At 41.5% G+C, this 17,529-nt stretch overlaps 1 protein-coding gene across 2 annotated transcripts in view; it reads left to right on the top strand.

Moving 5' to 3' along the window:
- LOC109891181 (E3 ubiquitin-protein ligase RAD18) overlaps nt 1–17,529 on the top strand; it is a 101,339-nt gene that overhangs the window by 42,283 nt on the left and 41,527 nt on the right. For both annotated transcript variants that reach the window (XM_020483520.2, XM_020483519.2), the window contains exon 10: nt 14,103–14,243. In XM_020483520.2, coding sequence (XP_020339109.1) covers nt 14,103–14,243 — 141 coding nt within the window. The remainder of the gene's footprint in view (nt 1–14,102; nt 14,244–17,529) is intronic.

The raw sequence follows: 17,529 nt of genomic DNA, 5'->3' as shown, positions 1-17,529 counted from the left end.
TCCAACTCATCCCAAACCATCCCAATAGGGTTGAGGTTGAGTGATTTTGGAGGCCAGGTCATCTGATACAGCACTCCATCACTCTCCTTCTTGGTGAAATAGCCCTTTCACAGCCTGGAGGTGTGTTGGGTCATTGTCCTTTTGAAAACAAATGATAGTCCCACTAAGCGCGAATCAGATGGGATGGCGTATCGCTGCAGAATGCTGTGGTAGCCATGCTGGTTAAGTGTGCCTTGAATTCTAAATAAATCACAGACAGTGTCACCAGCAAAGCACACCTCTTCGTCCATGCTTCACGGTGGGACCCACCCATGTGGAGATCATCCGTTCACCTACTCTGCGTCTCACAAAGACATGGCGGTTGGAACCAAAAATCATATGTGGACTCATCAGACCAAAGTCTCCTTTGAACAGTTGATGTTGAGATGTGTCAGTTACCTAAACTCTGTGAAGCATTTCTTTGTGCTGCAATCACTGAGCCTGGTAACTGTAAGGAACTTATCCTCTGCAGCAGAGGTAGCTCTGGTTCTTCCTTTCCTGTGGCGGTCCACGTGAGAGCCAGTTTCATCAAAGTGCTTGAGGTTTTTACGACTGCACTAGAATAAACTTTTAAAGATCTTGAAATGTTCTGTATTGACTGACCTTGCTTATTTGAGCTGTTCTTGACATAATATGGACTTGGCATTTCCCCAAATCTTCTGTATAATACCCCCCCACCTTGTCACAACCAATCTGATTGGCTCAAATGCCAAGAGTGTTCAAGTTGTCATCAAGGCAACGGGTGGCTACTTTGAAGAATGTCAAATATAAAATTGCTTGATTTGTCTAACACATTCTTGGTTACTACATGATAAGGTATTGTCACGAACCGCCTCGAAGTCCATGACAAAAAGGGAGACAACTTGGAGATTAGGATTGACAAAGATAGGAATAACAAAAATATATTTAATAACTGAAGTAACATAAATACAATGAACAATGGGGTTTGTAGTCAGTAATCAGTAGTGTAAGTGAGTGGTTGCGTGCATAGATGTGATAATGAGGGGTGTTGAACGGTGCAAAAGCAAACAACCACAACGGCCACAAAAAAATGCCACAACCAAAATCCAACAGTGTGTTTGCATGGAGTTTGTCTCCTCAATGAATGGGGGAAGGTGTATTTATCCCGAGCCCGGGTGTGTCCCATTTTGCTGATGACTCTCCCAGCTCCGCCAAACCGACATCCTATTAAGGAAAACAAGAGCAAAGAGAAATAATTTGTCAGACAGTGGGAGGGTTGTCAAAGTATAGGTAAGATGGCAATAAAGCAGTGAATTATGAGATTTAACAGTGTTCATGCCTTCTTGTTTTTTGCTAATAACTCCACCGTTCCCATTGACTTGATCAAAACAAAGGAGATGATTGTGGACTACAGGAAAAAGAGGACAAAGCACGCCCCCATTCTCATCAACTGGGTTGTAGTGGAGAAGGCTGAGAGCTTCAAGTTCCTTGGTGTCCACGTCACCAAAAAACTATCATGGTCTAAACACACCAAGACAGTTGTGAAGAGGGCACGATAAAGCCTATTCCCCTCAGGAGACTGAAAATATTTGGCATGGGTCCTCAGAACCTCAAAAAGTTCTACAGCTGCACCACTGGCTGGTATGGCAACTGCTCGGCCTCCGACTGCAAGGCACTACAGAGGGTAGTGTGTACGGCCAATTACATCACTGGGGCCAAGCTTTTTGCCATCCAGGACCTCTACCAGGCGGTGTCAGAGGAAGGCTCTAAAAACTGTTAGACTCCAGCCACCTTAGTCATAGACTGTTCTCTCTGCTACCACACGGCAAGTGGTACCGGAGCTGCTCTTTAATTATTTGTTACTTACTTATCTATTTTTTACTTAACCAACAATGCAGTTGTAAGAACAATAAGTGTTAAGGGCTTGTAAATAAGCGTTTCACTGTGAAGTCTACTACACCTGTTGTATTTGGCTCATGTGATAAATACAATTTGAGTTGGATTGATTGGCTGCTTTTATCTATCCCTTTTGGATCTACACAAGTGTCTAGAGTTAGGAACCACTAGGGATTGTTTCAGGATTGGCATAATCTGATGTACTGTGGCTATTTTAATCAAGGCATATTGGCTACACAAATTTAAAGCGGTTGTCAAAAATGAGCTCAGATTATGATGAATGCTAAACATTTTACCTCACTCCCTCTGCCAGTCTCCTCTTTGGGTCTTGCTGACAGGAGCATCATCCTGTTAACAGGGCCTGGCTTCACACCCTAGGAATACCAAGGGGCACTTACATCATCACATCCATATCACTCATTTATATTATTCATATTAGCCTTCAATAAACATTTGCACACAGCCTTACCATTGTTCTTTGCTTGTGCCACCTCTGCTCACTCAGTGCAACTATGGACAGGGGGAACCACACCAATCCCAAGTTGACTGTAGTGTTCTGTCTGGTAGAGCAGTGCAACTGTGAGGTTGCACATAGTAGTCCCAGCAACACAGGAGCAACGGCAGTGGGCCAGGATGACAGGGAGTGAGTCCTTTAACACAGTCTGTGAAAATAATTCAAGAATAAAACAACAATTATTAACAGTGCTGTTCAAATGTAGGTCAACAAACCAAGAATATTAGAAAGTCTGGCAATTCAAAGAAAAAATATATTGAACAAAAATATAAATGCAACGTGCAACAATTTCAAGATTTTACTGAGTTACAGTTCATATAATGAAATCAGTCAATTAAAATACATTCATTAGGCCCTAATCTACAGATTTCTCATGACTGGGCAGGGGCGCAGCCAATCAGAATGAGTTTTTCCCCACAAAAGGGCTTTATTACAGACAAAAATACTCCTTAGTTTCATCAGCTGTACGGGTGGCTGGTCTCCGATGATTCCCCAGGTGAAGTAGCCGGATGTAGAGGTCCTAGCGCAGTTACACATGGTCTGCGTTATTTAGTCCAGTTGGAATTCTGTAAAACGACGTTGGAGGTGGCTTATGGTAGATAAATGAACATTCAATTCTCTGGCAACAGCTCTGGTGGACATTTCTGCAGTCAGCATGCCAATTGCACTCTTTCTCAAAGTTGACACATCTGTGCCATTGTGTTTGTGACAAAACTACGCATTTTAGAGTGGCCTATTGTCCCCAGCACAAGGTGCACTTGTGTAATGATCATGCTGTTTAATCAGCTTCTTTATATGCGACACCTGTCAGGTGGATGGATTATAATGGCAAAGGAGAAATGTTCACTAATAGGGATGTAAACATATTTGTGCACAACATTTGAGAGAAATAAGCTATTTGTGCATATGGAACATTTCTGGGATTTATTTTCAGCTCACAAAACATGGGGCCAACACTTTACATTTTGCGTTTCTATTTTTGTTCTGTATAGTTTCAGGGGAGCATAACCTAAATTCACACTTTTAATTAATTATTTACAATATGACTGTTGAAGTGTACTATGCTGGCAACACTATCTAGCTAATCAATTTCCAAGTATCCTCACCATGCCATTATTTTTAGACACTTTTATGAATCCCCAGGAACTTGTTTATAACAACCAGAGCAGTAAAGCTTGTGCTTGCTATATTCATTCATCCTACTCTCAAACTGTGTTGCTTCTCGGATTTCCTCATTGATCTGTAACAAGTTGCCCTCACGCTAATCTCTTGTCACAAGAGCCTTGCTGGAAACTGAGAAATACAAATAAAACAACTTATCATTTTAGAAAATATGACTGACTGTCAAAATCAAGGGGAACTGACCCAAAAACAAATGGGAAGTCTTAAACAAGAATATGATGTAAAGTATAGCTAGCGAGATACATTGCAAATATTAGTCAAGCAGAGATGGAGCTTGCAGCTAGCTAGTTGTGAATACTCACTCTAGTAGTTGTTGATGTAACTCAATATGTACAGCTTAAATCTCTTTTTTTAAGCAACAGCTGATCCTCTCACAATACGATGAACATCGTTCAGGTCTTGAAGGTAATGGGTGTAGAAAGACATTACGTGTTTACTGTGTTTTGACAGCTCTCAGTACAGAAGATTGCATTTGGTGCTTCACTGGATGTTGTTGGGCTGGCAGAGCTTAAAACCTCTTACAGCTTCCCCCCTACTTTTTTCAATTTCCGCCTGAAGACATGCCCAAATCTAACTGCCTGTAGCTCAGGCCCAGGACCAAGGATATGCATATTCTTGGTTTCATTTGAAAGAAAACACTCTCACACAAGTTTGTGTAAATGTGAATTGAATGTAGGAGAATATAACACAATAGATCTGGTTTAGATAATACAATGAAAAAAACATGTTTTTTCATTTTTATTGTTGTATCATCTTTAAAATGAACAAGACAAAACAAACATTCAGATAGGATGATGAGGACAATTTCAGTGAAAAACATAAGAGGGCAACAGTACTTGTGCAAAGGTTCAGAAGGATAACTTCCAAAATGAGTGTGCTACATGACATTTATCATGAAGTCACCCAGGTGTCCCACACAAGTAGCCCAAATGTACCCAAGTGGCCAAATTGGTGAAGTTATACATTTTGAATGGAATAACTATATACAGAATACCAAAATGGTATTCTAACACCCCCCCCCCCCCCAAAAAGAAAATGGAGAAAAAACATGAAAAATATATATACATTTACAAAATAACACTTTCAATTTTTGGAAGACCCTCAGTCCTTTACAAAATATTGTGCTGCTGATGCCAGGTGCCATAGCAGTCTCTTTCTGCTGTAAAGCAGAGAGTCACCAAGCATGTGGTGCAGGTGATTGGGGACTTCATTTTGCAAAGAATACAGCGACGCCTCCATGCTGTGCCCTTTTGGCCCTGAGGCACATCCATGCCTGCAGAAATAAATTTGGCAGATGAACACCACTTGGGGCATGAGCTGGATGACCGGCTTCAGTGGGGGATGGACACCTTGGCACTGGGGGCTCCCATTCGGAGTCAGTGTCACTGTGAAAGAAAAAGTTCAGTTAGAATAGTTTCACATATGAGCCCTGTATCAACAGGTATAATAAACAGATATACAGTGGGGCAAAAAAGTATGTAGTCAGCCACCAATTGTGCAAGTTCTCCCACTTCAAAAGATGAGAGAGGCCTGTAATTTTCATCATAGGTACACTTCAACTATGACAGACAAAATGAGAAGAAGGAAATCCAGAAATTCACATTGTAGGATTTTTATGAATTTATTTGCAAATTATGGTGTAAAATAAGTATTTGGTCAATAACAAAAGTTTATCTCAATAAGTCGTTCATAGGGTTTTCACACACTGTTGCTGGTATTTTGGCCCATTCCTCCATGCAGATCTCCTCTAGAGCAGTGATGTTTTGGGGCTGTTGCTGGGCAACAAAAATTGTGTGTACATCTGTATATCTAGACTTAGATGTAGCTTTCCCTGACTTAGTCGCCATAGTGATTGATATATAAACAACTGAAGATGCGCTTTACCAAAACAATGCTCTGTGTAACATGCGTGGCTCCTTCCGGTATGAATCTTCAATGACGAATGACCCTCTTTACGCCGGAGTTTACTACATGGGTTGGTCTTCCAACACATAAACATTAAATATTGCCGTTTACCTCAGCTCATTGGCTATCGACCCAGCTAGATTTCAAGACGATCAGTGGTCATTGGGTTAAAATACAGTCAATCAACGAAACAGCGGTCATATCGTTGGTGCACAATGATGGCATTACTTGTTGTCTTCAAATCGGTTTCTTTCAGTCAATACGTCCCGCGAAATGACCCATCAGGTTTGGTTGTGTTACAAACAAACCAGTTGATTGCAATGAAACCAAACATGACTAGAAAAGTCACGTTTAGTGTGTGTATTTACATCGAATGTGTCGTCGAAAATGGAATGAGACGGAATTCACTACACAAGCGGTTCACAAAATGTTTCGTGTTAGGCTATAAAAATGGATTTTATCAAACAAAAGACCATTCATTGTGTAACAATGTGCATTGGGATTGCAAACAGAGGAAGATCATCAAAGGTAAATTATTTATTTTATTGCAATTTGTGATGTTGTTACGCCTGTGCTGGTTGAAATATATTTTTTTTTATGGGGCTTTGTTCTCAGATAATCGCATTGTATTCTTTCGCAGTAAATCGTTGGGCGTGCATAAACGGAATACAGGAACTTCAAAATGACACAAACAAGGAATTGTGCAGTATGACTAACAAAAACGATAAAATATCAATGTGTATCAAATCTTACTGTTGTTCATATACACAGAGTATACAAAACATTCAGGACACCTGCTCTTTCCATGACAGACTGACCAGGTGAATCCAGATGAAAACTATCATTCCTTATTGATGTTAATTGTTAAATCCACTTCTATCAGTGTAAATGAAGGGGAAGGAGACAGGTTAAAGAAGGATTTTTAAGCCTTGAGTCAACTGAGACATGGATTTTGTATGTGTGTCATTGATGGTGAATGGGCAAGACACAAGTTTTGAGTGCTTTTGAATGGGTTATGGTTTGGGGCAAGAACAGCAACGCTGATGGGTTTTTCACGCTCAACAGTTTCCTATGTGTATCAAGAATGGTCCACCACCCAAAGGACATCCACCCAACTTTACACAACTTTGGGAAGCATTTGCATCAACATGGGCCAGCATCCCAGTGGGGTCCCAAATTATTGACACCCTTAATAAAGATGAACAAAAACGACTGTATATAACATTAATTATTCAAATACTGACCTGTATTGTATGCTCAAAGAAATGTTCACAAATGACTCTCCATGTTAGTGGATTGTTGATGTTATAGGGTTATTTTGCTTCCACTGGTCCTGAGGCCTTTCTTAAGGTCAAATGTATATTGTATGCTTCAATGCGCTTTGACATAAAGTCTACAAGTGTCTGGAACTCTTGGAGGGATGCGACACCATTCTTCCACGAGAAATTCCATTTTTTTTTTTTTTGATGGTGGTGGAAAACGCTGTCTCGGGCACCTCTTCAGTATCTCCCATAAGTGTTTCATTGAGTTGAGATCTGGTGACTGGCTGGTGCGCACACACACTTTGAACCCCCTATGCTCCTTTGAGATCCATCTTTCAAAGTCAATGAGATATGTTCTTCTAGGCATGGCAATCAAAATAATGGGAAACTGGGCATTTTTATACATTGCTTAATTAAGTCAGGAACCACACCTGTGTGGAAGCATTTTCTTTCAATATACTTTGTATCCCTCATTAACTCAAGTGTTTTCTTTATTTTGGCAGTTACCCGTAGCTCAGTACTTGAATAATCTATTTTATTCAGTCCTTTTTGCTTATCTTTATCAATGGTTTCAATCATTGTGGACCCCACTGTATACAGTGTGTAGCATCATATCTACCTAATTATTACCCTGACCCTCTGCCAGGACAGCTGGCTTCAGGATCCAGCCTATGCCCAACAGAAGAATAGCTAGATAAGAAACCAGGTTACCACCACTTTCCTCTGCACATGTTCCTCATTCCATCAAACATCTGTGATTCATAATAAGCCATTTATTTGTGCCCAGGCAATTGCTGACAGTTGACGACATTTTATAACGGAACAATGATTCTATTTTTCACTCGGATGTCTCTCTGCATTCAATGTTCTTTTTGGAATTACTCCTTTATTACATGTATTGCTCTATGCTGGTGCGTTATAATCATATGCTCTTATGGCTAATGGTGGCCTTTAACCTACCCCAAAAGAAAACATAAAAACTTTAAGGCAATTTTACCTCTCTTATTGAACTTCATCTTGAAATGTTAAGATTAGAGACCAAAACGTTTAATACAGTATTAGAACAAATCTGTTGCCTTTTTCTGTCAGTTCTTACATACACCTTCTCTTTCTGTCCTTCTGATTTCCAGATGCTGCGATTTCCCCTCAAAAAGATTAAACCCCTCATTTATTTTGGGCTTATTGCAATTAACCTTTAGCCCTCTCGTCTGCCTCCATGCATGCACAGTATTAAACACCCATCGTTTCATGTTAACAACTATTTGCCATCTAGCCATCATGTAGTAAAAAGGAAGTTTCACCCTTAAGGACATCTGTTTTGATATTGTTCGTGAAAGCTGCTCACCTGAGCTGGATCAAAGCCTGAGACGATAAGGCCAGAGAAAGGAGATGATGATTTTCTCTTCTTTCTTCTCTGCTCCCTTTTTCTCTCTTTCTCTGTGTGCAGCTGAACCCATGTTTGGAGGCAGGTCGTTGTGACATTTTATCAGTTGCGGATGGTGACATTTGCGCACGTCATGCACAGAGTGGTGGTCCCTGTGTGATATACTTAACGGTTTGCCAAAAGAACGAGGTGACTGTGTGATTGGATCCACATCAAACATGGCATTTCATGGAGAAAGTCATCCTGCTACTGAGAAGGATGTACTCCACTTTGAGTCAGTTAAGCTACAGGAGCAAGCAAGGCAGCAGTATGGGACTTCAACAGAGGTCCCATACCAGGTCTTCAGCTCGTTTAGATGTGAATTACTGGTTTGATAATGATCAATATTTTTCCATGCAACTGTAATTTCTTCATTACAGCTTAGACTTGAAAATCCAAAAAAGTGCTTTGTTGTTCTGGGGCTGCATATGAAACACATTTTTTTTAACCACAAAACTTTGAAAGCAGGCATTGCATGCATTAGAGTTCACTCTGTACATGGAATGTCCCTGTCTACGAAACAAACAAGTGATGGAAGTTAATTCAGTTAAACTATAATTTGCTTCATAAAGACTAAAATGAATTTCAGAATTAAATATAGCATGTCTTGATTTCAAACCCAACAAATAGCTATGAGCAGGTATTGTATTGACATGTAAATAGAAGAAAAGCTCTGGCCAAAACGAGATTAGTCACGGGCGCAAGAATGAATCTGAGGACTAGTCACTTTAGAATGAATCTGAGGACTGTTATTTATCTAATCAACTAACTATGTTTAACCTCTCTAGGGTATGTGGGACGCTAGCATGGCCAACATCAGGTGAGATTTGTAGAGCGCCAAATTTAAATATAGAAATACTATTTTACATAGGTTTAAAGATGAACTTCTTGTGAATCCAACCACGGTGTCAGATTTAAAAAATGCTTTACGGCGAAAGCATACCTTACAATTATTTGAGAACATAGCCCAGCAGACAAATCATTATAAACAGTAACCAGCCAAGTAGAAGAGTTATGCAAGTCAGAAATTAATCACTTACCTTTGATGATCTTCATATGTTTGCACTCAGAAGACATTAATTTATTTTACAAATGTTCCTTTTGTTCGATAAAGTCTCTCTTTATATCCGAAAACCTCCATTTTGTTTGCGTGTTTTCTTCAGTAATCCTCAGGCTCAAACGCAGTCGCGACAGGCAGACAAAAAAAATCCAAATTGTATCCGAGAAGTTCATAGAAACATGTCAAACGATGTTTATATTCAATCCTCAGGTTGTTTTTAGCCAAAATAATCGATAATATTTCAACCAGACAGTAAAGTTGTCAATATAAAAGGTAAACAAGAAAGGCACTCTCTCGGTCACACGCATGAAAGAGCTCTGTGACACGGCAGGGTCCACTCATTCAGACTGCTATTACTCCCTCATTTTTCAGAATACAAGCCTGAACAATTTCTATATACTGTTGACATCTAGTGGAAGGCATAGGAACTGCAATTGGAGTCTTAAGTCAATTAATACTGTAATGGCATTGAATAGAAAACTACAACAAACAAAAAAATCCAACTTCCTGAATGGATATTTCTTAGGTTTTCACCTGCCAAATTAGTTCTATTATACTCAGACATTATTTTAACAGTTTTGGAAACTTTAGAGTGTTTTCTATCCAAATCTACTAAGTAGAAGGCAGTTTAATTTGGGCATGCTTTTCATCCAAAATTCCAAATACTGCTGCCTACCCTAGAGAAGTTCATTGTTACCAGATTAAATTAATCATGTATCATTTAACTCATTAGGATCTGGGGCACCACGAGAGCGGTTCTTTAAAGAGTTACCATCTCCCGAATTAAACTCTATGTCTATAAACAATCAACTTATTAATTATAACCTTGTATCATATCATCATTCTAAACAGTTGTAACCTTGCATCTGCTAAAACCTGAGCCTTACTTATCATTCAGTACAACACACATTGATTTAATATTTATTTACTAGCTAATTAATGGTAACACAGGATAAAAATACACACTTACTATGTTTAAAACAGGTCCCTAGCAGACTGACAACATTATGGCTGCTTGTTACAAAAGTGATGGAGAGAGAGAGAGGTACAGAGACACTAAACTTTGGTACATTTAGAAACTACTCTCTCTTACAGTAGTCACATACTTTGCCCATGAACTGCCGCCTGCTTGGAGTTAGAAATCATGAATCTATTTACGTGAAATGCCTTTGTTCGCCGGATCTCTCTCGGTGGACAGGTTCACCTGGGAAAGGAAGTTGTGCCTTTTCCCCGGCACGCTTGTAAAGGCTCTAATTGTCCAACCAAAAGGGTTCCAACAAGTCTTCTACTGTTGTTCTTCTCTGTAGTTGTCAGGTGACTTGTATAGTCGTGAACAGAACTACAGAGTTTATTTTCCTTCCATTAGCTCTTTCAGATTCTTTGAAGATAGGCTAGCCAGCCGTGTCGATGGTTCCCAGTGGGGTGATGAGAGTAGTGTAATATGATGGTTTGAGCAGAGTAGTCGAATAGTCCCACTTAAATTAGCTTTTGAAGATACTTTACTTAGGATAGCTAATCAGCCATACCAGTGATTGTCCGGGAGGTGAGTTTATCATCTCTACCTCGTGTTGAGATTCAAAGGTCAGCTGCAGGTCAACGCAAAAGCTGCAGGTCAACGCTTTTGTGGTTTATTATGTTAATTTCTTCTTGATTTACAACAGGATGTGAGTGGTTAATCCCCACCAGTTCCCTTCTCCCCCCTCTGCAGGTGAGAAGGTGTCTGAGGGAAGTTATTTATTGCAAACCTGATCTGACCTATTTGGATTCTCGTGGACAGTCATGACATAATGAACCCATAATGAACCCATGAATTTTGTGTATTCACCTTTCTGAATGCTGCTCTAACTGGGTGGTGTAATATACTGAAGTCTGTTTTCATTCCTCCAAAGATATTCAAATATTACATGCAATCAGATCACAGTGACCTTCCAATAAAACTTAAGATCTTTGACCTTCATTCAGTGGTCTCACTCAAGACTCTTCAAGGTGGAAACCTGTCATAGCCACGTCAGAAACAGTCCTCAGAATAATAGTCTGATTCAGCCACTGGTCTTGTAGGCCTAATCTGAGTAATAAAAAAAAGTATTTTGTAATAAATACTTATACCTCGGAATTCAAAACACAATGTTAGCCCTCTTCGTTCTTGCTTTGTAAAGTACTTGCTTATCAGCAGGAAACGGGTAGAATTGATCAGTGTTCTGCCACTGAATATCCCAGCTTGGTGAATCTGGTGAATCTAATTTACTGTACAGTACATGTGCAAACAGAACAGTACTGCTCAGTCAGGGTTCGGGGAAGAACGAGGTGTGAAATGGAGGCCTAATGCGGACCATGCAACAGGATCATGCAGGGGCACACACACATGCATGCACACGTACACACGTACACACGTACACACATCTCAATTTACTCTGAACATCGGACTTGCTGGAATGTTTGGTGCTGCAAGAATGGCCTAAGCAGCTGCAGCCAGGGTCCAGTGCTTTCAGAAGCTGAATATCTGTCCACAATGTTTTACAATGGGAGAACTCTGATGTCTGGTCTTGTCTCATGGGGATTTATGAGTGATTTTAGATACTGGTTTACAGTACAAGATGTGAAAGTGATCAGAATGAGAATATCTTGAGCAGATTCCAGAGGATCTATCCCTTAGGGCTAGGAATTGCCAAGGACCTCACGATACGATATTATCACGGTCCTCACAATCTATATTTATTGCGATTCCATGATCCAAACATATTGCTCACCTTATTTCTGCTGCAGAGGGACGAGAGCCATGAGAAATAAAAGTGCTGAAAACAAATTGGGTACCTATTTAAAAATAATATCCCGACATGTAACTGTATCAATTTTGTCCTCCGTCACTACTACCCATATGCTTTAGTCATATAGTCAGACTCCAGAGTGGAGGTTAGCGGTGCTCTAGCTGAGAGAACACAATGTCCTGCAGAACATGGCTATAACAGGCACAGCAGAGTAAAGGAATCTCATGTTGAAATCACTTAACTACACAGGCGGTTGTAATGCAATTCTGTCCTGGTGCGTGTGTTCTCTGTGTGATCTGGACTACTTTGGTCCTATGTTGTATTGACATGACACGTATGCTATGAGGAGTTTAATATGCACAGGAATGAAACACTGTCCTTTCAGTTCAATCTGGAACCAGGTATGATGTCTGAGCATAAATATTTTGTGCTTTTTGTTTCTCTCAGATCCATTGTTTCGCTATAACAACCCTGAAATTGCGATTCCATACTCTTGGTTTTACATTCTCTGGAGTTTGTTCCCATATTTTATGTTTTTGTTCTGCTGAACTGAACCCATCTGTTTTGGCCCTCTACTTGAATCCCTTCTGCAAACTTCATCCATTAGCTTTGTCTGCCTAAATCGCCCAGTGTTTTGATGAGTTTATTTCACCAGCACGAACTTGTGATTTGATATTTGAGTTATCATTTGACCGACTCTGCGTAGGCTGATAAGCTCTCGGAGAGGCCTTTTTATGGAGTTCTCCCTCGTCAGTTGAAATATCATATTAGTAAAACCCTGAGTGTCTTTGTCTTTTGCTATTCAAAACAAAAACCTCCTCCCATGACACACTGTCCTTCCCCTTCACTGCAACTGGATATTGGGCTGTTCTGAACAATGTACACAGAGAGGGCCCCTATATTCTAACTCCCACCAGGACCTTACATTAACATTGTGTCTCTTCCAGAGCGCATGTCTCTAGTTATGATATACAGCGCATTCGGAAAGTATTCAGACCTGTTGACCTTTTCCACATTTTGTTACATTACAGCCTTATTCTAAAATGTATTCAATTGTTTTTCCATTCATCTCTGCAGATCCTCTCAAGCTCTGTCAGGTTGGATGGGAGCGTCGCTTCAGAGCTATTTTCTGATCTCTCCAGAGATGTTCAATCGGGCTCAAGTCCGGGCTCTGGAATGGCGTCCGTCTGGCTACTCTACCATAAAGGCCTGATTGGTGGAGTGCTGCAGAGATGGTTGTCCTTCTGGAAGGTTCTCCCATCTCCACAGAGGAACTCTGGAGCTCTGTCAGAGTGACCATTGGGTTCTTGGTCCCCTCCCTGACCAAGGCCCTTCTGTCCTGATTACTCATTTTGGCCGGGTGGCCAGCTCTAGGCCAGCTCTTCTTTCATCTAAGTGCTGCAGACATTTTTTGGTACCCTTCCCCAGATCTGTGCCTCGACACAATCCTGACTCGGAGCTCTACAGACAATTCCTTTGACCTCAAGGCTTGGTTTTGTTCTGACATGCACTGTGAACTGTGGGACCTTATATAGATAGGTGTGTGCTTTTCCAAATGATTTCCAATCGATTGAATTTACTATAGGTGGACTCAAGTTGTGGAAACATATCAAGGATGATCAATGGAAACAGGATGCACCTGAGCTTAATTTTGAGTCTCATATCAAAGGGTCTGAATACTTATGTAAATGAGCTATTTCTGTTTTTTATTTTTAATACATTTGCAAAAATGTCGTAAAACCTGTTTTCGCTTTGTCATTATGGGTTATTGTGTGTATATTGACGAAGATTATTTAAAAAATGTAATTCATTTTAGAATAAGGCTACTTTCCGAATTCACTGTCACAAGAAAATACGTAGGAGGAAGTTTGTATGATAGGTGTGTTGATTTATCTGACTTAAACCACACTTGTTTCTCTATGTGTTTGGATGTGGGGTTTTCTTTGAGTGTTAAATGGATTCGAAATGCAGGTCTCCGGCTATGCAATGTTCAGAAACAGGATATATCTGCCTGGGTGTGAGATTGTGTATGTGCATGTCTGTACTCTTTGTGCCTGTTCTGGTTTCTCACCCCTCCTTCTCTTCTGTCTTGCAGGGAAGCAGCATAACAGTGAGTTCTCCCGCCTTATCGCCCAGGTCCGGGGTCGCCTGGAGACTGCGAGGACGAGGGAGATAAAGCAGGAAGTGAGGGATGAGGGAGGAGAGGAGGACCAGGGAGTGGGCTCCAGCTCTGCAGGTACCCCCGTAACCCTTATTAGCATGCCGAGGGAATGAAAGAGGAGGGTTAACACTGTCACCACAGGTGATCTTACAGCCCCCAGCCTTCTCAGCAGAGCTCAGTCAATAAGCTTTAATCTATCTTCTTTATTAGGAGGTAGCTTATTCGAACCTCTATGACCCCAGCCAGCCCTCTTATATTGGCTCTGATCCGTGTTCTGAAATAGTGATGTCTCAATGTGGGCATTAAAGATGCATGATAAAATGGCGCCGAAGAGGATGGCAGACGTTTTTCATGCCCATAATCAATTGTTCTATTTTGTTTGTTTTTTTACGTTGTTTGTAATTTCTGTTTTAACTTATTTTGTACATAATGTTGCTGCTACCGTCTCTTATGACCCGAAAAGGATATCAGAACTGGGATTACTCACCATGGACTGGAAGAAGCTTTTTCCTTTAACGAGTCCGACGGGAAAGATATACTGCTCTCCCAGATCCATGTAATTTGTGTGAAGAAAAGACGGAGGAAAAGATGACGCAGATAAGGCTGCCTTTTGAGAATACGTAGGCGAGCGAGTAAACTCCCATTGCCATCAATTGTACTTGCTAACATGCAATCATTGGAAAATAAAATGGATGACCTTTAGGTTTCGGGTAGCCTACCAACAGGACAATTAGAACTGTAATATCCTATGTTTCACCGAGCCGTGGTGAACGACGACACGGACAATATAGCGTTGGAGGGATATTCAATGCACTGGCAGAACAGCGAAGCTACGCCTGGTAAGACGAGGGGTGTGGGGGGTGTCTTTTTGTCAATAACAGCTGGTGCGTGATGTCTAATATTGTAGAGTACCTTATGATAAGCCGTGGACCACACTATCTACCAAGAGAGTTCTCATCTATATTATTCGTAGACGTCTATTTACCACCACAGACCGATGCTGGCGCTAAGAGCATACTCAACCAACTCTATAAGGCCATAAGCAAACAAGAAAATGCTCACCCAGAAGCGGAACTCTAGACCACCTTTACTCCAGACACAGAGATGCATACAAAGTTCTTCAACGCCCTCCATTTGGCAAATCTGACGATAATTCTGTCCTCCTGATTCCTGCTTACAAGCAAAAACTAAAGCAGAAGTACCAGTGACTCGCTCAATACGGTAGTTGTCAGATGGCGCAGATGCTACGCACAAGACTGTTTTGCTAGCACAGACTGGAATATGTTCCGGGATTCATCCAATGGCATTGAGGAGTATACCACCTCAGTCATCGGCTTCATCAATAAGTGCATCGAAGACATCATCCCCACAGTGACCGTATGTACATATCCCAACCAGAACCCATGGATTACATCAAGCTAAAGGCTAGAGCTCTGCATCGAGCTAGAAGCTAGAGCTGCCGCTTTGAAGGAGTGGGACACAAAAATGATGCATGCACGAGAGCACCAGCTGTTCTGGATGACTTTGTGATAACTCTCGGTAGCCGATGTGAGAAAGACCTTTAAACAGGTAAACATTCACAAGGCCGTGGGGCCAGATGGATTACCAGGACGTGTACTGAAAGCATGCGTGGACCAACTGGCAAGTGTCTTCACTGACATTTTCAACCTCTCCCTGACCGAGTCTGTAATACCTACATGTTTCAAGCAGACCAGCATAGTCCCTGTGCCCAAGGAAGCGAAAGTAACCTGCCTAAATGATTACCGGCCCATAGCACTCACGTCTGTAGCCATTAATTGATTTGTAAGGTTGGTCATGGGTCACATCAACAGCATCCTCCAATTCGCATACCGCCCCAACAGATCCACAGATGACGCAATTTCAATCGCACTCCACACTGCCCTTTCCCACCCGTACAAAAGGAACACCTATGTGAGAATGCTATTCATTGACTACAGCTCAGCGTTCAACACCATAGTGCCCACGAAGCTCATCACTAAGCTAAGGTCCATGGGACTAAACACCCCCTCTGCAACTGGATCCTGGACTCCCTGACGGGCCACCCCCAGGTGGTAAGGGTTGGCCTCAACACGTCTACCATGCTGATCCTTAACACGGGGGCCCCTCAGGGGTGTGTACTTAGTCCCCTCCTGTACTCCTTGTTCACCCACGACTGCGTGGCCAAACATGACTCCAACACCATCATTAAGTTTGCTGACGACACAACAGTGGTAAGTCTATAGGGAGGAGGTCAGTGAATTGGCAGTGTGGTGCCAGGACAAACACCTCTCCCTCAATGTGAGCAAGACAAGGGAGCTGATCGTGGGCAACAGGAAATGGTGGACTGAACAGGCCCCCATTAACATCAACGGGGCTGTAGTGGAGCGGGTCGAAGGTTTCAAGTTCCTTTGGTGTCCACATCACCAACGATCTATTATGGTCCAAACACACCAAGACAGTTGTGAAGAGGGCACGACAAAACCTGAAATGATTTGGCATGGACCCCAGATCCTCAAAAAGCATCCTGACCGGTTGGGTCACCGCCTGGTATGGAAACTGCTCGGCATTTGACTAGTAAAAATTCCCTGTCTTAGGTCAGTTAGGATCACCATTTTGTTGTAAAAATGTGGAATGTCAGAATAATAGTAATTTCTTTCATTACATTCCCAGTGGGTCAGAAGTTTACATACACTCAATTAGTATTTGGTAGCAATGCCTTTAAATTGTTTAACTAGGATCAAACATTTCGGGTAGCCTTCCACAAGCTTCCCACAATAAGTTGGGTGAATTTTGGCCCATTTCTCCTGACAGAGCTGGTGTACACTTTTTCAGTTCTGCCCACACATTTTCTATAGGATTGAGGTCAGGGCTTTGTGATGTCCAATCCAATACCATGACTTTGTTGCCCTTAAGCCATTTTACCACAACTTTGGAAGAATGCTTGGGGTCATTGTCCATTTGGAAGACCATTTGCAACCAAGCTTTAACTTCCTGACTGATGTCTTGAGATGTTGCATCAATATATCCACATCATTTTCCATCCTCATGATGCCATTTATTATTTGAAGTGCACCAGTCCCTCCTGCAGCAAAGCACCCCCACAACATGATGCTGCCACCCCCGTGCTTCAAGGTTGGGATGGTGTTCTTCGGCTTGCTAGCTTCCCCCCTTTTCCTCCAAACATAACAATGGTCATTTTGGCCAAACCGTTCTATTTTTGTTTCATCAGAACAGAGGACATTTCTCCAAAAGTACGATATTTTTCCCCATGTGCAGTTGCAAACCATAGTCTGACTTTTTTATGGCGGTTTTGGAGCAGTGGCTTCTTCCTTGCCGAGTGGCGTTTCAGGTTATGTCGATA

Source organism: Oncorhynchus kisutch, linkage group LG5, assembly GCF_002021735.2.
Source record: "Oncorhynchus kisutch isolate 150728-3 linkage group LG5, Okis_V2, whole genome shotgun sequence".
NCBI lineage: Eukaryota > Metazoa > Chordata > Actinopteri > Salmoniformes > Salmonidae > Oncorhynchus > Oncorhynchus kisutch.
This window is presented reverse-complemented; position numbering and strand designations above follow the sequence as displayed.